The sequence below is a fragment of the Pimephales promelas genome, chromosome 5 (assembly GCF_988280905.1).
Source record: "Pimephales promelas chromosome 5, fPimPro1.hap1.1, whole genome shotgun sequence".
Lineage (NCBI taxonomy): Eukaryota > Metazoa > Chordata > Actinopteri > Cypriniformes > Leuciscidae > Pimephales > Pimephales promelas.
This window is the reverse complement of record NC_142773.1, coordinates 42,371,932-42,393,413: the sequence shown is the minus strand read 5'-3', so window position 1 is coordinate 42,393,413 and position 21,482 is coordinate 42,371,932. Positions and strand designations below refer to the sequence as shown.

General features: G+C 37.5%; 2 protein-coding genes and 1 long non-coding RNA gene across 7 annotated transcripts in view; 1 reads left to right on the top strand and 2 right to left on the bottom strand.

The window, feature by feature from the left end:
* Positions 1-21,482, bottom strand: part of LOC148981519 (uncharacterized) — a 46,642-nt gene that overhangs the window by 20,106 nt on the left and 5,054 nt on the right. The window contains exon 2 of the long non-coding RNA XR_016168417.1: positions 20,284-20,323. This is a non-coding gene — a long non-coding RNA (uncharacterized LOC148981519). The remainder of the gene's footprint in view (positions 1-20,283; positions 20,324-21,482) is intronic.
* Positions 2,053-7,961, top strand: LOC148981521 (uncharacterized). Its single transcript, XM_089131592.1, has 6 exons — positions 2,053-3,104; positions 4,189-4,360; positions 4,463-5,293; positions 6,583-6,650; positions 6,786-6,829; positions 7,765-7,961. The coding sequence occupies exons 1-6, from the start codon at positions 2,904-2,906 to the stop codon at positions 7,853-7,855; spliced, it is 1,407 nt and encodes a 468-aa protein (XP_088987718.1). The 5' UTR covers positions 2,053-2,903; the 3' UTR covers positions 7,856-7,961.
* Positions 11,571-18,059, bottom strand: LOC148981520 (uncharacterized). 5 transcript variants are annotated; one of them, XM_089131589.1, is made up of 14 exons: positions 16,869-18,059; positions 16,147-16,227; positions 15,509-15,901; positions 15,216-15,317; positions 14,801-15,033; positions 14,498-14,676; positions 14,268-14,361; positions 13,845-14,189; positions 13,603-13,720; positions 13,471-13,520; positions 13,202-13,316; positions 12,825-13,103; positions 12,514-12,675; positions 11,571-11,879 (listed from the first exon to the last, which is right to left on the bottom strand). In XM_089131589.1, exons 1-14 carry the CDS (start codon positions 17,110-17,112, stop codon positions 11,674-11,676), a joined length of 2,601 nt encoding a protein of 866 aa, XP_088987715.1. In that variant the 5' UTR covers positions 17,113-18,059; the 3' UTR covers positions 11,571-11,673. The 5 variants fall into 5 exon arrangements, with proteins under 5 accessions (XP_088987715.1, XP_088987716.1, XP_088987714.1 ...); XM_089131590.1 differs by having other exon boundaries at positions 12,825-13,100; XM_089131588.1 differs by having other exon boundaries at positions 12,825-13,100; positions 13,429-13,520; positions 16,869-18,058.

The window sequence follows — 21,482 nt, the reverse complement described above, 5'->3', positions numbered from 1 at the left end:
GAAAACTGCTTATTATTGTGAATTTTCAGGATTCTTGAATGAATAGAAAGTTCAAAAGAGCCAGTTATTTGACATCTTAACATTATAAATGTCTTTCATGTCACTTTTGATCAATTAAATGTACAATATTAATTTCTTTACAGTACATGATGGACTGCTGACCTTGTAAGCGTTATATGATGTTTCTTAAAGCTTAAACTTTGTTGTTTAATCCATCATTCAATAACTCTGAGCGGTAGTGTATGTCATATACTCGTATTATAATATTTATACGCAAAACATGAAATGCAAAGAAATCATGTCGTAAAATATACACTCTAACAATGCTGGGTTGTTTTAACCCAATTTTGGGTCAAATATGGACAAACCCAGACATTGGGTTACATTTTTAAATTACATTTTTAACCCAATGTGTGAGTTTGTCCATATTTGACCCAAAATTGGATTTAAAAAAAACAGCATTTTTTTTAGAGTGTATTCCTAATCATATTCCAAACATTTTCCCATATTCAAAAGTAGACCAAATTCACTGTTTCAACAGTCCACACACACAGCTGGACCCCTATTATTTGGCCATAGATGAATGTGTGTGTGTATATAGAGTCTCACAAGGCCAAGTCTAACTGGACAGATGGATGATGGAAAACAGTGAATAACATTTACTGCTTGATGAACTTTGATAAACTAATTTGATTTAGTTTTGAATAGAATTAGGATGTTAATGCTGTGTTTAAACAGTTTTTGACATTGCTTTAGATCTAGCGTCAGAAGAAACTATACAGCGATTTTCACTAAATTCAATTTCTCACTTAAATTTCATAAACGGAGAAACGGCCAGTAACACGCCGTCGCTGAATAAACAGGATTTTCCTATAAAACATACTCTAATAACCTTTGTTTTAATGTGTTTGTATGCTATTGAAAACTTTTGCAGATATTAATGAGTCTTTTGCTGCTTGATGAACTTTTTGAGCATTTGCGAACATTATTAATGATAGTTATCAGGGATGATTTAGTTTAATCAGGTTTAATGTCGTTGCGTAGTAGATTAACTCATATTGTATCATATTTGTACTTGATCCAGTTATTAAAGCAATATGCCACAAGATGATCCGACTAAAATCACTGCAACACGAGTGGCTTATTGCTTTTAATCGTTTATGTTTATGAAACAATATAGTATTTGGCTCATCCAATCAGAATTCGATGCGTGACACACACAGAAGCGTCTCTCTCTCTCGTCAGACAGCTCATTAATTTGCAGAACTGATGTGTGTGTGTGTGTGTGTGGTATATATTAGCGGTGTGACCAACACATTCTCACACCCCAACTCGTCACATATGGACGCTTGGGCAGGACCCCTTGGCGTCATTTCTTGACGCACTGGGTATACCTTTGTCGTCATTTTTCAACGTGCAGGGTAGTCCGATAGACTTCTATAGTTCTCTCAACCGGAGCCTGTAGCGTTGCAATTTGACGTCTTGGGTAAGCTCACCGCAATGGTCTGCTGCGAATGGGTCGAGAGTCGAGACTGCAATAAAAATGAATAGGCTACAATAAATGATCTATGCCGGGGCTAGTATAGTGGTGGTGATCCAACTGTTTCTACATGTTTAAAAACCCTCACAATCTGATTTCAAAGTGCCCTCAGTCTCCGCAAAGGTTTAGCGGCTTCATGTGCAACCGCATTCATCGATGAGTTTAACAACGCTCATTGTGTTGTACAACCATTCATCGGTGAGTTTAACAACACTCAACTGCAGGTAAAGCGGCATTCAGAGGGGAGTTTAACCAAATCAACGCTAAACTGCATGTAGAAAGGCATTTAACGGTGAGTTTAACAACGCTCCACGGCGTGTGCAAGTAAGCAGTTTAAGCGTTTTCTCGTCGAAGGTTAATGTTACTGGCATCCATGATGTACACGTGCTTTAGAGCATGCAGGATAACGTATTTTTATCGGAGTTTGTTTATGTTAATAAATATATATATAATGTTTATATAAAATTTATAATGTTTTTTTAATTTAAATTTGTATTTTTTTAAAATCATCTAAATTAATAACGCTGACGTCACTGTATGGGGCGATCCCGAGGTCCATTGCGATTTTCCACTCGGTAAGTAGAAGAGTTAATTAATAGAGATGGATACTATTCTTAAATGTACACATCAAAAACTCTTGAATTAGGACAAGAAGTTGTGTTTAGAACCTTTAGATGTGTAAGGTGGCAATTTATTTTGACAGTAAATGATGGAAAGAGACAATATGAAAATATAGCTTGATGCTGCACCAAATGTGCAGGCCAGCGAAGTTAATTGAATTAAAGTTTTTGTCAAATTTTGTTGCATATAATCCTATGAAATAATCATGTAAGGCAATACTAGTGGAGATTTTAAGGTTTTCAGTATTACATTAGCACACAACTGTTATTCAACATTATAAATGTTCAGATGAAGAACGGTGTTGCCAGATTGGTTTGTTTTACAGCCTATTTGTTTAAAATCCACGCAAAATTATATAATTAACACTCAAACAAATGTATAATAAATAATATAAATTAATTTTTATGCCCTTTTTATCACACTTAGTGCGACCTAAAACCAACCAATTGGCTGGAAAACTATCCAATGTGGCAAATAGAAGAATACTGTTGTAAAATTAAGGTGTTCAATTCTGATTTGCTTTTTTCTCTCTCATCAGGTCCTTCAATTTTGCCTGCTCTTTATCCCACACGACACATACACACACAGAAACACACAATAAAGGCACTTTTAAGAGCCACGTCTGTCTGTTTCTTTCTCTCTCTCTCTCTCTCTCTCTCTCTCTCTCTCTCTCTCTCTCTCTCTCTCTCTCTCTCTCTCTCTCTTTCTGTTGTTTGTTTTTGTGTATATTTGTTGTCAAGTCATGACAAGGCCCAAATTCAGGCCCTGCCCTTCTTGCCAGACTCCCAATCAGGCAAACAGGAAAACTTGCAATGTTTGTTTTGCAAGCCTGTCCACCAAAAAAAAAATCCAAGAAAAAGTGGTGTCACTGGATAGCCAGTGGGGGGAATCTGTGCTTAAAAGCAGAAATGCTGGGCGTATAATTGATTCTGCCCGTATTGCAGTAAGTAAAAGTGTTAATATTTCATAAGTTAGTGTAACCTGAGGTGAAGCTGAAAGCTTGTGTTTTTCACACATTGCATATCAGACATATATACCAATGTGACCTGGCCTTTACTAACATAGTCTTATTGCATACATGGAATAATCCTTTTTTACCTACAAATTGTGCTAGAGCGTAACTATAAGTTGTGTTCTCTGTGAAGTATTAAAGGAGTAGTTCACTTTAAAAAAAATTTTTGCTGATAATTTACTCACCCCCTATGTCATCCAAGATGTCCATGTCTTTCTTTCTTCAGTCAAAAAGAAATTAAGGTTTTTGATGAAATCATTCCTGGATTTTTCTCCATATAATGGACTTTAATGGGGTCCAAACGGTTCAAGGTCCAAATGACAGTTTCAGTGCAAACTGTTCAAAGGGCTTTAAACGACTCCAGACGATGGATAAGGGTCTTATCAAGCGAAACAATCGGTCATTTCAAAAATGACTCGAAAAAAGATTCGTTCATTTTGATGAACGAGTTCGAACAGGAGAGTCACGAACGCTCACAGACCAGAGCAAGGCGACCATTTGAGCTTATAAAACGTAAACTTTTTTATTTATTTATTAAATGACCAATAGTTTCGCTAGATAAGACCCTTATTCATCGTCTGGTGTCGTTTAAAGCCCTTTGAACAGTTTGCACTGAAAGTGTCTTTTCTACCTTTAACTGTTTGGTTCCCATTGAAGTCCATTATATGGAGAAAATCCTGGAATGTTTTCATCAAAAACCTTAATTTCTTTTCGACTGAAGAAAGACAGACATGGACATCTTGGATGACATGGGGGTGAGTAAATTATCAGCAAAAGTTTTTTAAAAGTGAACTACTCCTTTAAGTAAGGCATGATTGCAATGACAGAAACTGCAGAGTACCTCTGGCCTTATCTGAAACTGGCCATTGATTGTACAGTTTAAGAGTAATGTTTCTTGCATTGTACTCCAACTCCATCAAATGTTTTTAAAATAAAATTGCTTTATATAGTACTAAAGTTTCTAATAATTCAGTGGGTTTAACTAATGTGTGATAACTGCTTTTGTTCATTTCAGGTGAGTAAACTTGAAGCTGTGGGGTACAAGCCAATATTATTTATTGGCAAGCCAGACAAAAGGGCTTCAAATAAATGGGTTGCAGATATAATTACCCATCTGCACCCCACTCCTGTCACTAAAACTCTTTTGGATAAAATGCGGAGGGCCTATGAATTTATCTTGACAAAATGTAAGTAATGTTTTGGTTTTGCAATTATGAATATTTTAAGATACATGTATATTTCTTTGTTAATATGTTCAGGTTTTAAATTAAAGTAAACTTGTATTATAGCAACCTCCTTAGCACAGCAACCGGAGAGTCAAGCAGCAGAGGGTCGAGCGGCGGCAGAGGGTCGAGCGGCAGCGGAGGACCAAGCGTCGGATAAAGTGGCGGCGGAGGATCAAGGGGCGGCGGAGGGTCAAATGGTGGCGGAGGATCAAGCGGCAGCGGAGGGTCAAATTGTGGTGGAGGATCAAGCGGCAGCGGAGGGTCAAATTGTGGTGGAGGATCAAGCGGCAGCGGAGGGTCAAATGGTGGCGGAGGATCAAGCGGCAGCAGAGGGTCAAATGGTGGCGGAGGATCAAGCGGCGGCGGAGGGTCAAAAGGTTGCGGAGGGTCAAGCGGCGGCAGAGGATCAAATGGTGACGGAGGATCAAGCGGCGGCGGAGGATCAAATGGTGACGGAGGGTCAAACAGCGGCGGGGGGTCAAATGGCTGTGGAGGGTCAAGCGGCGGTGGAGGGTCAAGCGGCGGCCGAGAGTCAAAAGGTGGTGGCGGGTCAGGCGGCGGAAGAGGATCAAATGGTGACGGAGGATCAAGCGGCGGCAGAGGGTCAAATGGCGGTGGAGGAGACTGTATTTGTTCTTAACCTTGTTCCTTTGTCTTCCCCACTCTCTCCAACCTCTCTCTCTCCTACTTGCTCTTCTACTTCTACATCTATTCTTCCTTCACTTTCTTCCCCACTTTCACTGCCATGCTCTAAATCTTTGCGACAAATTAAACGTAAAAACACCTCTACCTCTTCACACTATTCTCGCTCTGTCTCTCCTCCATCTCTGTCTGCCTCTTCCATCTCCACGTCTTTGAGTCAGGAAGGGCCACGTGTGAAGAACAGAAGAAAAGGTAACTTTTTGCATGGTACATCTTACTCCACACTAAATAATTTTGCTCCAGTTAGAGTTGACTTCATGTGAATTGGAATAATTCAGCGAACAGTTATTGGTACCCAGTTTGCAGTACTTTTTTTTTCATATTAAACTATGTTATTCCCTTAACTAAGAGGAATTGATACATACCTCTGTCGTCTCAGTGCGTACACTCAATCACTCTGGCACGCAAGACACTTTGATCGCACTTAACTAGCCCAGTTCATTCAATAGGGGCCAAGCAGAGAAGCGACCAAACACCTCCATGTTTTCCCTATTTAAATACAGTTACATTAGCAGTGTAACTCGACCTAGGATGGTGACACAAAATAAAACACTGTGCTTTTCTAAGCGTGTAAAGTAGATAACTATATTGTATGGGGGAATACCACAGCAAGTGCAAGTTCATATATCTATGAACTCGGCGCAGTAATATCTTCACTCTGTCGAGGGAGAGGACTTTTCACGAGTGATGATATTACTGTGCCGAGTCGAAGTGCTCCCAAGCACTTGCTGTGGTATTCCGCCATACAATATATTTATCCACTTTACACGCATAGAAAAGCGCAACGTTTTATTTTGTGTCACCATCCTAGGTTGAGTTACACTGCTAATGTAACTGTATTTAAATAGGGAAAACATGGAGGTGTTTGGTCGCTTCTCTGCTTGGCCCATATTGAATGAACTGGGCTAGTTAAGTGCGATCAAAGTGTCTCGCACGGCTGAGCGATTGAGAGCACGTACTGAGACGACAGAGGTGTGTATCAACTCATCTTAGTTAAGGAAATAACATAGTTTAATATGAAAAAAAAGTTGGAGTATCCCTTTAAGGTCCCTTGCACACTGATTCTGAAATTTTGGTATGCGTTTTTACGTATTCTTCATTCGGTGGCTCTGAATTGTCAAAACACCATTCAAAATTCTTGCTAATGATCCAAAAACCTTTTTTTTTTTATAACAGATGAAAGTTTCATAGGCAGTGTGTAAACGTGATTGACTAAACATTTATTTGTTGTATTTATTTTGTAATGTGCGAAAATTTCGGACGTGAATTACGGAGTTGGTGCACAAGAACCTTTAAGAGGACTTTTGGGAAACCAGTCCTGTATTTTTGTTTTATTAGCAAAAACAGGGATGAATTTACTTTGACCTAAATGGAAAGGACTGCATATCACCTCGCATGTGAAATTATAAATTTGGACAGATTCCGCTACAAATCATGGCATCATGGCTAAATAAACTTTCCTTGTCTTTTCATCATTTCAGGTTGCCGAAAATGTAGTAGGCAGAAGGTTTTCCAGTTTGATCGAATAACTGGGGAACGGATAAATGAGGTAAAATGTGTTCTGTTAGGCTGCTTAGTTTTCTAAATTAATGATTTGGACCTTTCAAAGATAATACAACATGTTATGTCCTATTCCGTGATTGCTTAAACAGTTAAAATTATTATTATTCATGTTTGTGTGTAGGGGAAAGCTGAATTGAAAGTCCACTGGTTGCCATGCACTGTGTGGTAAGTCATGTTTTATTAATTATTCAATTCCATGTTGCAATGCAAATTAGTCTATTCCATGATTAATATGATGTAGGCAAAGTTCTGGTGTCTTGCAAGCAGCGTGGAAGTTCATGTCAGTGTTTTCTGTGACAAGAGAAAACTCACTGGTCTGTAGTTGTTCCCGTCAGTAAATCATCCTCCGAGGTAGCCTTTTGAAAAACTGGAGTGAGGTCAATTATCAGTACTCAGAAGCAAATAGCAATGAGGTAGAGGCATTTAGAAGTGCTAGATCCCTCAGGTAGGTCCTAGGGAGGTAGTAACCTTTACGACAAGCATTCCAATGATGAAAAAATTATGGAATAGTCTTCCGAGCATTCCAAATTCAGACACACTCTCTTAGTACAGACTTAAGACAAATATCTGAATTTGAAATGCTCGTAAGACTATTCCATCATTTTTAAGACCAAGGGGAGAATGATCTACCTCCTTGTTTTTATTTAGAATATTCTATTTTTTTATATCCTGGAATTGTATGATTAACACAATGGATTGTAGGTAACAAGGAGCTGAAACATTCAGTACTTTCTAAAGTAATTAATATAGTTCTAAAATTAGCTGACAGACAGCCAATGTATGGACAATAAAATGGTCCTGATGTGATCATGTAAGTGCTATATACATGTAAAAATTATTATTATAATTATCATGGTTTCTGTTTCTAGTAAGTACTCTAGTGGCTAGCTCTAGCTCTGAACTAGCTTATTTATTGAGCCTGCAAGGACATCCACTCGGTAATGCATTACAAAAGTATTATCATGCATACATAAATTAATCTTTCAGCATCTGAAACACTTTTACATTTTGATGAACTATCTAAATTGAACCCAACAGTGATTTAGATTTGTTTTCTCTGTGTTCTAATGAATTTTTTTTGCACTTATGATATTTTACAGTGGCAAAACTTGGGATGATACGTGGGAGCCTGCCAGTGAATTCGCACATTTTATGCCTAATTCCCCACATCCCAACCAGCTTTCAGCATGATGTGTCGTGAGCCTAGTCAGCTGGACTTAAGCAGATTTTTTCTTCTTTTTGTATTCTTTTTATTTTTTTTTTCTTGCTTTTGTTCATTAAAGTTTTTTGCACAATACCCAGTCTCTTTTGTGTTTACTTGCTTAATGGTGTTTAAAAAACAACCTTTTTCATGAACTGCACAGATCATAAGGGAGAAAATTAGTGCAGTTGGGAGTTTGACATAATGGAATTCCCAAAGGAATTATTAATTTTTTTTATTTTTTTTTTAGTTTAGGTAAGTCTACTTTATCTATTTGTTTGGTAAACAACAGAATACTCCTTAATAATGTCACTTAAATGTAGTGGTGTTTGAAATATTCAATTACAATATTAGATATTAATTCCTTTAACATTTATAATCAAAATTGTTATTATTGTAATTACCTATTTATATTTGCCTTGCATTTATTCACAGCAAAATAATGTAAAACTAAATGTGTGTGTGTGTGTGTGTATATGTATATATATATATATATATATATATATATATATTGGGGGCAATGTGTTCTTCAAAGAGAAGGGGTTAAAGAAACGTCTTCATATATTTTGGCACATCACATGAAAAACTAAGGTGAACTACAAGGTAGTGGGCATTCATGGTGAACATGATGGCTTCAATTTACTTATTAGATTATATATAGTTTTCATTGAAGGGGGGTTTGTTAGTCCCTTTTGAATTTGATTAAGAGATTTATTTACATCCGTTCAAAACAAATACTGCAATGCTATAATAACTATCAAGAGTTTGTATTTTTGTAAGATCGCTCATATATTATTATTACGTTATACAATAATACATTATACATAAATAATCATGGAAATTAAGTCGTATTTCTTTCAATGAAAAATAACAACAAAATAAATAAATATCCTGGATTTGTGTACATCAAAAGTCGGAAGAACCACCAAATGGCCAAGTGTGACGTAGTTTTGACGTTTCCATGGCGCCAGCAGGACAAGCTGTGGTTGGACTAACGTTTATGTCAGAATAAAAAACGCTCCATATCGCAAACTATGTTTTGCTGTCGTTATGACGTCAATAATACTACCAGTTAACAATGAGGTATTGCTATATTAAAAGATATTACACCTTTACCGAGATCCTAACCCTAACCTTGTAGTGTAACTACACACTTCAATGAACTACAATTTACAGCGCCCGTCCCAGTGACACAACGATAGAGGCTCATGGGTAATATAGTTTTAAAACGTTTTGTTATGGAATTAAATAAATACAATCTTTAATGAACAAAAGTACATCTAAATATGTTAATTAAGTTAATCTCTTCGACATATTTGAGATTCAGACTAAAATGTGGTATTTCACTGTGAGCACTTTTTAAAATGCTTTTGTAACACCTTTCCATGTATGCCAGACATCTCTGTTCAACATTATGTATTAAACATAACAAAAATAATTGTCCTACCAATTTTCACTTCTATACGCTTATCAGACTTTGCATTTGCAGACTTTGCAGAGTGTTTTTTTTTTTTTTTTTTGCTTTTCCAGGGGTGCTACAGGACCCCTGAGGGAGGAAGGGCGGATATAGCTACTCTCTTCATCATGGACAACAAACTGTATTGAGTCACATTTATATCTGCACATATTCCCCACCTTTTCTATATTTATATATGCTTGTGTTTGGTTTTTGATCTGCACTCGTAACACAAAAATACAGTAATATTTTACAAATGTTTTAAAATAGACTTTTCAGAATTGCTAAAACACTAACCCCGTTTACAGACAACAACTCAAAATTGTTCACTTATTTCTAATTGATGAGATCAAACCAATTGCACATAATACAAGTCAGTTCAGAGTTCCAAAATTGATTTAAAATGTTGCACTGAATGTTGATACAAACAATGGATGGTAACAATATAAGAGGGAGAGTATGTGAAATAGGTGGTGAACAAAGAGGAAGAGGAGGAGGATGAGAAAGAGCAGAGCAAGGTGTGGAGAATGTTTTAAAGGCTGGATCTGCTTTAGCGATTTTCCTTTTGCCTGAGATGACATTGTCTGTGATGTGGCCAAGGTCTTCCGGCCGGACCAACATGAAGACATGATGTTGAGGCAGAATCACTCTCTCACTGACCATGATTTTGCAATAATTCTTCTGAGTGTACATTTCTGTTTACACACGTTTTGATAATAATAGTATAATAATACAATAATATAATAATACACTTTTGAATATACCATGTAAACACTGCTGTTCTAAATCTAAAGCTCTTTGGTCTTTCATAGGCTTATATCTACATTTCAATACAATGTTCTACAGTGAGAGTAATCTGCTGAGAGGGGTAACAAGTACGCGTAAACACCAATGCAATGTAGAAACAGAAATTATATATTAGGCCAAACATTACTATTGTACACATAGCATACAACAAAACTATAAACATGTACATAAGCAATGTTTGCACATGTGAGGAGTGTGTGTAATGTTTGTACATGTGAGGAGTGTGGTGAATAACTAAGTGTAGCATTTTGATTGGTTGTGTCTTTGTGTTTTAGCTATCTTGTGTAGCTATCTTATTTTTAAGAGAATTGTGTGTAGTGTTTTGAAAAAAAAAAGTGTTTTATGCAATTGAAAACTGAGTCAAAAGCTGATAAATAACCTATGGTTTGAAGATTTGGCATATAGTTTTGCACTTTGAGTGAGAGGTTTCAAAAATCATGTGACATGAAAAGATTTTGTGTGTAGGCAGTTGGTAAAAACTGTAACATGCTTTTGATTTAGGCTTTTTTCACGGTAACCTTTTTGTCTTTTGCAGTTGTCTTTTACTGTATTTTCACAGTATGCAAAACAGTGCTGAAGACATTCAATACTATATAATATTCGGTAACAATATGCATTTTACATTCCCGTTACCCATGTACATACTATATACTAATTATAGTAAATACAATCACTGGGTAATAACTATGTTCTAACCCTGAACCTACCACTTGCCCATGTATTAGCCTTATATTAGCCAGTACTTTCTAGGTAAGTACACTGTAAGTACAGTACTGTAAAAGGAAGCATTAACCTATATTCAGTACAATTCTATACTTGCAGTGCTTACAGTACACAATTTATTCACCTTGTCATTATTATACTTTTTAACGTAATTGCAAAAACAAAATTACTTAGTTGCGATACATTTCTTTCTGGTAACTGCGTGTTTTGGATTCTGTTCTTAATTTTTTTTTTTTTATCTATTGTATAACAAATGATCTGTAGTGATCATAATAATGATTATTCCTCCTCATCATTATGGTTTTCCTCCTCATAATCTGCTTCTTCCATGTCACTAAACAGGTTTCAATGGGCTTTATGCACAGCTGCACTACTTCCTGAATTTCAGTCAGCTCCTTGTTTCCTGTCTGCCATTATTGGCCAAATTGATTAATTCAGGTGTGCTTGACCTCAGTAGTCATGGCAACAATAATCAGACACACCTGAATTAATCAATTTGGCCAATAATGGCAGACAGGAAATAAGGAGCTGGCTGAAGTTCAGGAAGTAGTGCAGCTGGGCATAAAGCCAATTGTTATACAGCACCCTACAGTTCAACTAATGAAAGTTACTATACCTCACAGTACAGTACTTTAATTAATGCAATTACATTCCACCACTGACTGGTTTAAGAGGCATGCATGTACACATTTCTATGTATGTGAAAGAAGAGGTTACACTTTGGTTTTATTTATATGGTGATAAATAGCAGATTTTATTACATGCTTTATATTCATAGTTAAGGCTATTGTCCAAGTATGAAAGGTGTTACAGTCTTGTAGATTACAGTCCATCATCAGAAATGTCATCGTCACTGTCGTACTCATCAGATGATGCATTGTCCAAAAAGCTGATGTTCTCTGCTCCAGACAAAACTTGGAGGTAACAGTCTCTTGCTTGCACCTTCATTTCTCTGATTTGATGCCGCTTTCTGAGGATGATGCTGTGCAGACCTTTCAAACCCTCTCCACTTAGATCACATTGCGAATCTTAAAAGAGGAACACAAGAATATAATACCAGCCTTAGAAACGTTATAAACAGTCATCATTGTTGTGTGTATATTTATTAGGGCCCCCTAATAGCAATCTTTTGTCGGTGCAACCCTATGGCTATAGCCTGGTTGAAACCAGACCATTCATTCATAATTGAGTTATGGTCTGGCAAAGCATCATAGACAAATCATTTCCAGAGGGGCGTCACCAACGGACATCGCGGATAGACCTAAAACCAATCAGAGTGATGAAGGAGATGACGTATGCAGAGCGGCGGAGAAACATCTCCGAGTGTTGTTCTTTGCTCGGTTTTTAACACAAAGGAAACGTTCAAAGCGTTTAAAACAGACACGATAGCTGATTCGAATGAGTGATTTGACAGCGGCACCCAACTTTATAATGTAGGCTACAAAATCTGCTTCAAAATCCTAGCGCTGTTGTCATCGTGTAAAGCCCGCCCCAACGTTTCTGATTGGTGCCACGATTTCGACGGATTGGAAATGAGCTTGAATGAGCTCTTTGCCAGACTAACTTTCAGAGCAAATCTAAATTTGCCGGAAGTTGTATGGGTTTTCCCAGGCTACTATGGTTATGTAATTTATTACAAATACATAATATAGAGTGTCTCACTTGAAAATAAGCAGGACAGCTCTCTGAGGGTATCAGAACGAGCTGAGAGAGATTTCCAATGGTGGTCCATCTCTGCAACAAGAATCTTCTGCTCCTCCTCAAGCCTTCTTACTGACATGATGATGTCAAAAGCTCTTCTCTTTGTCCTTAGATCGACAGAGTCTGGAATGCATTTATGATAAATAAACAAATCATTAGTTTTAAACATCAACCTTCAAAGACCCTCTAAAATAGTATGGGGTTGCAGAATAACATTTGAAGTCATTATGTATCAGATTTGTCAGTAGCAGTCAACAGTCTAGTGTACATACCACTGTGTGGGAGCTGCCATGGCCAAGCTGTCTCACCAGACAAAATGGTGTCTAGGCAAAGAGTTTCTGTGATTGGAACCATTCTGTTGTATTTCTCCACAACAGATGTCAGGATTCCCTTCTCCTCCCTGATCTTGCGGCGGATTCTGGCTCGACCTTTGTTGCCATCGTTATCTTTATAGAGACGCTGGGAACGTCTCTTGATACTGGCTACCAGCACCTCAATTCTGCTGGCCAGGGCATCAGCATCATTCGTAGTTGTTGTTGCTGTTGTTGCTGCTGAGAAGAAATAGGTGTGGTTTGCACTTTACAATACCAGTAACAATTACAATTATTTGTGACTAAATGTACAGTATTACAAGTAATCATTTCCTTACCGTCAGCCCAATCCTTTACATCATTCACCCAGTCTTCCAATTGGCTCGCTGTCACTGTCAATTGGGCTTTCATGGTCTCTAGGTTTTGTAACTGGCTTTGCAGAGATTTTGTGGTCTACAATAACAAACAGTAGTTAGAAACAAGAACCAAATGTTCGATGCACAGCTTCATACACTGCTAACATGCAATACTGAACATCTAAAATTAATTCTACTGATGTCATTACCTTTTGATATCGGCGGGTCAGTGAGATTGCCAAATTGTTAACCTTTTGCTGATTCCAGCGCATGGCCATGAGAGTGAGCATGTCTGTGCGTCCTGCAAAGACAGAAAATAAGATGTTACCATATTCCTCCAAATTAGTATATAAGGATGTACCTAGTGCAGTATGTCACCTTACCTGCTTTTGACATATGTTTTGTGGTCACTGCAATCCTAGAGAGGAAGGCATTGCACTGTTCCACCTCCTCCCCCAGTGTTAGACCAGCCCCATCCTGATATGCCCCACTCCATTTCACCTGGTTAAGAATAATAAAAATTAAAAAAAAAAACAATTAAAAAAAAACAACAACAAAAAAAAAAAAAAACAGATGTTTGTAGATTTAGATAATACAATTATATCATATAGCAACATTTCCTTACCTCACATTTAAAATCATGGGCTTTGGCATGAAATACCGAAAGGAAAGGCTTCATGTTCAGAAGGTGCTGGAGCTCTGGACAGCTTTTCGCAACTCTTTGGAGGTAGGGCCAATATTTGCAGGTCACATCCATGCAAAAAAAAGTGATTTGCCTACTGGCCAGCTTTTCTTGCAGGTACAGGGGATAGGCAAAAATTTCCCCCCTATACATATTTAAGGCAGAGAGCAGGACACCGTGCCGACACACCGCAAGCTCCAATCCCTCCTCGTCTACCTTGCTGGCAGATCTTTGTGAGGTCTCTCTGGCTGCTGACCACTCACCTCCACAAACACCTCTTCCACTGACCTACAATAAGAAAAATGGTGGATGAAAATAAGACTCTCATAAACAAACTCTTCGGAAAGAGGTTTTACAAAATTTTACATGTTTGGTTGTGTTGTGAATGTGGTCCACAAATCTTTTCACGTCTTCATCCTTGGCAATGAAGACGTCTTCAAAGATGGCCTGTTCCTCAGATCTAAAAAAATAAAAAAACAACAATTGGTGATGGATAACAATTTATGATAACTTATAATCTGAGATTTCTTGGTTCACACATTAAAGAGTTATGTTTTCCTATTAATACAAACAATGTGATACACAGTTTGGAGTACCTAGCAGCATTCTTGAAACGATAATGCTTGCGGTTTCCATCAACTGAAACTGCAAGCATTTCAGGGGTGCACGCAGGACAGTTAAAGGGTTCTTCCTTGCACATATTGTCCAACTCAAATCGCACAGCCTCCCACTCAAAAAAACTTTTCAGAAAACTGTCCGCTGAGATCTTGCCAGTCTATTAAAAACAAGGAAACCAACAGCTAATAATGTACAACAAATAAATTAGCATCAAACAGTTTATCAAACCACAACTCAACAAATATCAACAACACTGCAGGATAGATAAATTAAGTACTCACACGACCAAAGCGGACAGTTCGCTGATTCAGCATTCTTAAAAATGCTTGGCAGGACAGTCCTGGTGCCGCCATCTTCATTTCTTCAAATGAAAAAAATACATCTGTGGCATAAACTGTGGCAAATTGAAGGGTTGCAGGCCAGTAGTCACTTCTGTTTAGGTCAGCGACTCCAGAAGTCCAAGTGGCTTGGCATGCCTCACAAATTAACTCGGGCATGCTTAGATCATGTCGTCCTGGAAATATCAAAAACACATCCACTGTAATGTAAACCAGGATTTGTGTTCTTTGTACAATTTATACATTACTTTAAAAGTTTTATATCAATGTCAAACTTGTAGGTAGTCACGTATGGATATATATTTATTTTTTAAGATGCTTCTTAAACAGGACAAAATAAAGTTCTTCACATTCTTACCATTCATTGTGACCACAGCAACAGTCTTTCCTGGACTAACCCTCAATGACTCTGGTGAGCAACCACAGATTTTGTCAGGCATCTCCACAGGTACAAGCCGGACTGAAAAAGAACATATGGTACAATTGAATTATGATCAATTTGTATTGACTGAGATTGTAATAGATCACTGGCAATGAAGATAAATCCAAGATAAAACAATAATGGAAAAAAAGGCATAATTTAAATAATAAAGCTTATGAGCTTAACTATTCTGAAAATTATACAAATGTTGAACACAAACCAGAACTTACCACAATGGGAAAGAGCCATATCCACCACGTAAGTTGTTGGAGGCAATGGTTGGAAGAATCCAGCAGTCATGGCATCTCTGTTGTGAAGAACATGTCTGGTGTGCATGCTGACGTCACATTCAGCACAGAAGAAGGGACGTGGTCTACAGTCACAACACCGGACAGCCGCTGGATTACTCCCACACTGTTGGCAGATGTGTGTTGCCACATGTTCCCTTACCGCAGCCGTGTTTACTAGGCGGGGTCTCTCTGCCCTCCACCTCTCTGAAAAGAGACTTTGTCTTTTGCTCCAGTTTGAGGAAGCCAGAAGAGGATCTCTTGGGGTTTCAAGAGGTGATGCTTCATCACCAGAGAATTCACTTAGTGAGTGTTGGAGATCTTGTAGAAAACACTCTGTAAATGATATGGAATATTAAAAAAATTCATTCCATGTATGTGTGTATATATATATATTTTTTTTTTTTTTTAACAATATTAAAGTGTACTCAATTTGGCTGTGAAAGGATCAGTATTCTACCAAAGTTTAAAGTAGAAACATTTATTTACATTCTAACCCACTGTCATAAATGTCATAAATGTCATATATATATATATACATATATATACAAGGGCTAATGGTGACACAATGAAGTACACACCAACAGTCTCTGGAGTAAAGGCCACCTCACAGTTAGGGTCAGGAGCAATGAAGGGAGGATCAGTCTTCCGAATGTGATCAGCTGTAGAGGATAAAAACAACACAAATCAACATTTATAACTTGTCCCAATGCCTGGTTGCCCACCTAAAATGGTGCAAGCTCACTGTTTAACATAGAGCTAGAGAGAAATATTAGTACACTTATTTTCCAAACCCTAATGGGGAAAGTCCAATTACTATTGGTTATCTGCATATAAGGTGTCATATAGATGATGACAGCAAATATGAATCCTTATATAGAAGCAGATTAAAAAGAAACACGTTGGTTGGCAATTGACAACACACTCTGAAGAATAAAGTGTTTCAAACACAGCCTTGCCAAGACCAATAACTTGAAAGAGATTAAGTATGATAGTAACCAGGCTATCTCATTTGACGTTATATTAACCATTTTGACAAGAATGCCTGACAATGTCAATACAGCCCACAATTAAACTATTTTTTATGCTTTGCAGAAATATCTAATATTAACCTGAATGTGTCTTTCACTTAATCCAAGACTAATGATATCTTTCATTAATCTACTTTTTATGCAAAAAATCAAATGACTGATTCTGGGTTGACTGTTTCCCTGCCATATTACGCTATAAATGTATTGTAACATATACACTCATAAGTGGTTAAACAATCTACAATATATCTTGAATGAAAAACAATACTGACCCTTATCTGAATGATTCCTGCTTGATCTTGGCCTCGCATGAACGATATTTCCAGTATTGTCTCTTTTTCTCCAAACCACCCTCGGTTCAGGTGTCTTTACTGGTGCTGCTGCTGCTGCCTCCTCTTCCTGCAGCTCATCAAGAAGGTCATCAAGACTTTGGAGCTCATCTTTCAGTTCTTGGTCATCAACCAAGTTATCCAAGATCATGAGATGATCTTGGATTTCTGAATCACTCTTGGACATTGTGATGGGCAGAAACACAAACAGACAGAAAGACTCACAACGAAGAGATGACAGACAAACAAATAAATGTAGAGAGAGAGAGAGAGAGAGAGAGAGAGAGAGAGAGAGAGAGAGAGAGAGAGAGAGCTAGAGAGAGACTGATAAGTGCAGATTAACAAGACAGACGTGGCTCTTAAAAGTGCCTTTGTTTGTGTGTGTGTTTTGTGTGTGTATGTGTGTAAGAATAAAACTCGTTTTAGAAGCTGCCAATTTTGAGGGTCCTAAAGAAAAAACAGAATTGAACATTTTACACCAGTATTCTCTTCATCTGTGTTGCCAGAATGAGCTATATTTTATGTGATATTCATTGTATACAGTTCAATAAACTAGAATTTAATATTGTTAATGACATTTTAGAAAATAATTAGACAAGAAATGTTGTCTAAAATTAAATTATATATAATTCATATACGAATCAGTCAATAAGTTATGATATAATTACTTATTACATTAATTATACATTAATTATACGATTTGTTTGGGTGTTAATTATATAATTTTGCGTGGATTTTAAACAAATAGGCTGTAAAACAAACCAATCTGGCAACACCGTTCTTCATCTGAACATTTATAATGTTGAATAACAGTTGTGTGCTAATGTAATACTGAAAACCTTAAAATCTCCACTAGTATTGCCTTACATGATTATTTCATAGGATTATATGCAACAAAATTTGACAAAAACTTTAATTCAATTAACTTTGCTGGCCTGCACATTTGCAGCATCAAGCTATATTTTCATATTGTCTCTTTCCATCATTTACTGTCAAAATAAATTGCCACCTTACACATCTAAAGGTTCTAAACACAACTTCTTGTCCTAATTCAATAGTTTTTGATGTGTACATTTAAGAATAGTATCCATCTCAAATTAACTCTTCTACTTACCGAGTGGAAAATCGCAATGGACCTCGTGATCGCACCATACAGTGACGTCAGCGTTATTAATTTAGATGATTTTAAAAAAATACAAATTTAAATTAAAAAACATTATACATTTTATATAAACATTATATATATATTTATTAACATAAACAAAACTCCGATAAAAATACGTTATCCTGCATGCTCTAAAGCACGTGTACATCATGGATGCCAGTAACGTTAACCTTCGACAAGAAAACGCTTAAACTGCTTACTTGCACACGCCGTGGAGCGTTGTTAAACTCACCGTTAAATGCCTTTCTACATGCAGTTTAACGTTGATTTGGTTAAACTCCCCTCTGAATGCCGCTTTACCTGCAGTTGAGTGTTGTTAAACTCACCGATGAATGGTTGTACAACACAATGAGCGTTGTTAAACTCATCGATGAATGCGGTTGCACATGAAGCCGCTAAACCTTTGCGGAGACTGAGGGCACTTTGAAATCAGATTCTGAGGGCACTTTGAAATCAGATTGTGAGGGTTTTTAAACATGTAGAAACAGTTGGATCACCACCACTATACTAGCCCCGGCATAGATCATTTATTGTAGCCTATTCATTTTTATTGCAGTCTCGACTCTCGACCCATTCGCAGCAGACCATTGCGGTGAGCTTACCCAAGACGTCAAATTGCAACGCTACAGGCTCCGGTTGAGAGAACTATAGAAGTCTATCGGACTACCCTGCACGTTGAAAAATGACGACAAAGGTATACCCAGTGCGTCAAGAAATGACGCCAAGGGGTCCTGCCCAAGCGTCCATATGTGACGAGTTGGGGTGTGAGAATGTGTTGGTGTGACATGACCCTGGCGGGCCGAGGAGTGTTTTGTGTCTGGATGGCCGTGGGAAAAAGAAGCCCACTCTTTTCACAGCTGCACAACACCAGTGGAGGCCCCGAATCTCTCTCTCTCTCTCTCTCTATCTCTCTGTCTCTCGCCCTGCAGAAATACTGCTCATTATTCAACCTCTAGTTTGCATAGAAATGTTAAAGAGGAGCCACACAACACCAGCCTCAAACACGCGCTCTTCTTTCTGTAGCCGATCGTGCATGTGAATTTTAATAATCGTGTTCATCAACATTAAAATAAGACTGTTTTCAGTTTCTGGAAGTACATTTGAATCATTTTTTATCGTTCTTGAGTGCTAAAAATAACATTGTTTGTAGTTTAGCTGTGAATGCATTCAGAAAAGCACATTTGAATAATTATGGGTTTTGCTCTTTAACACTAAAATAACATTTTTTTTAGTTTGTGCATTCAGAAAAGTCATTTGTTGAAGTGAATTTTAAAAATGAAGTGTTTTGTTGTTCTTTAACACTAAAATTTTTAGTTTGTGCATTCAGAGTGAATTTCAATCATTTGTGCGTTTTGTTGTTTCTCTTTAGCACTAAAATAACACTTTTCAGTTTAGCGTCTGAAAAAGTTACTTGTGAAAATTAATTTTAATCATTTTTTAGATATGTATTTGTTGTCCTTTAGCACTAAATAACGTTTTTTTTAGCTGTTTGTGCATGAGGAAAGAGTTGTTTCTGGAAGTATATTTGAATAATTCTGTGTATTTTAATGTTCTGGAGTGCTAAATAACACTGTTTGTATAGTTGATCTTCAGTTTAGCTGCATTCAGAAAGATTTGTTTGTGCAAGTAAGTTTTAATCGTTGAAATTTTAATGTTTGTGCACGAGGAAAGAGTCGTTTCTGGATGTCAATTTGAATAATTCTGGGCTGTTTTAAGTTGTGCAGTCAGGAGAAGTCATTTGTGGAAGTGAATTTGAATATTTTGTATTGTTTTAGCACTAGGAATAAGAGATGTTTGTGGAAGTGAATGTTAATTGTGGTAATTGTTAAGTCAGCGACAGACAGAACTGGGTCTCTTGATTGGTCACACATGATCTGTTTCATATAAACACCTTTAGTCTCATTCTGCTGTTTTAAACACACTGGATTTGCTCATATCAGCGATATAATAAACCATAAATCTGGCTGAATGCATTACAGCACAAACCTACTTATTCTGACATGAAATCAAAACCCTCCACGCACAAATGCAGCCATACATCAACACAAACAAAGGCAACATTAACATCCTAATTTTATTATAGAAATGTACTGTGAATAAAACAACCAAATTAGGCAAATTGTAGCATAAGGCTGTTTATGAAACGCATATTAAAATGTGTGGCGCTTAAAAAGATTAAAGATTGATGTTTACCTGACGTGTCGAGTTCGGCATCGCTCACACACTCTCAACACTAAAATAGAGAGACAGGAAAACATTAGAGTAAATCCGTCAGTCAACAGATCTTATGCTCATTTTCTGTGCTTTTAAATATGTTATTAATCACCAGCTGTGTATACATCGAATTAAAGAGGAACTGTACCCTATATTGCCATGTTTCAACATAAACAACATTCATTTAGAAGTCATTTCTCTGACACTCTCTTGATATAAAGAATATAAAAGCTGATTATTATTATCAGGAAAGAAGAAAAGAAACATCACCTCCGAAAGACTTACAATAACTATAAATCTATAATCAGCTGTCCAATACATAAAACACCTTCAGCTGAGAGCCTGAGATATACAGTATTCAACATGCATACACACCTAAACCTCAATATCAGAATAACAGCATGATGTTCTCTTCTGAAAAACATGTTAATGTATATCAGATTAAATCCTTGTGTGTGTTGTGTTGGCTATAGGCCGATATAATGCATATTTGTGTCTGTTTAGATCCATAAAACCTGAGCTGAAATCATTCATAAGAACATATCATGTGTGCTTCATTTAATACGGGGAACGCATGCTTATCAGCTCCTTATCATATATCATATTGTGAAACTTTTTGCGTGTTTTACTATTAACACACAATTAAATGAGCTAAAATCCCGGAGTCACCGGACCAGCCCACTGATAACAATTGCAGAACAATAAAGAACAATACCAGACAGAGCAAAACACAACACACTCACTCACACAGGCCCGCAGCACCTGAAACAAACGCGCATGTGAGCAGTGAAGCACGCTCGCGCGCATTTGCGTACACACGCTCCCTGGACGCAACATGCGTCGTTCGTGGATCCCCCACACACACATTTCTAATGCAATTCAGGTTAATGCGTGCATCCTGCGCGTGCACTTGCACAAGCGCGTGTGTGACACACGCAGCGCGCGCTCGAGGCTCGTTCCCGTGTCTTCTTCCTCTCTCCGGCGCGCGCCTCGGCGGTTCATGAAGTCTGTGGATTAGTTTCTACTTTCGGTTCTCTAGCTTTATGATATTTCATAGACTCATACAGCTAGATAACCAAAGACAAAAACTAGCCCGAGCGTGTTAAAGGGGCCGCGGCGCTCCGGGTGGAGTGTGTGTGTGTGTGTGTGTGTGTGTGTGGTCACATGTAAGGATGAAG

What these genes read in the sequence shown, in the direction of transcription:
- LOC148981521 (XM_089131592.1), top strand. Translation starts at nt 2,904, where the DNA reads ATGACAAGGCCCAAATTCAGGCCCTGCCCTTCTTGCCAGACTCCCAAT. An exon ending in TGAATTTATCTTGACAAAAT is followed by an intron (nt 4,361 to 4,462) that starts GTAAGTAATGTT and finishes CTTGTATTATAG; the next exon opens with CAACCTCCTTAGCACAGCAA. An exon ending in TGGTTGCCATGCACTGTGTG is followed by an intron (nt 6,830 to 7,764) that starts GTAAGTCATGTT and finishes GATATTTTACAG; the next exon opens with TGGCAAAACTTGGGATGATA.
- LOC148981520 (XM_089131587.1), bottom strand. Translation starts at nt 17,112, where the DNA reads ATGTCCAAGAGTGATTCAGAAATCCAAGATCATCTCATGATCTTGGAT. An exon ending in TGTAAAGGATTGGGCTGACG is followed by an intron (nt 13,104 to 13,201) that starts GTAAGGAAATGA and finishes ATTTCTTCTCAG; the next exon opens with CAGCAACAACAGCAACAACA. An exon ending in GCTGTCCTGCTTATTTTCAA is followed by an intron (nt 11,880 to 12,513) that starts GTGAGACACTCT and finishes TCCTCTTTTAAG; the next exon opens with ATTCGCAATGTGATCTAAGT.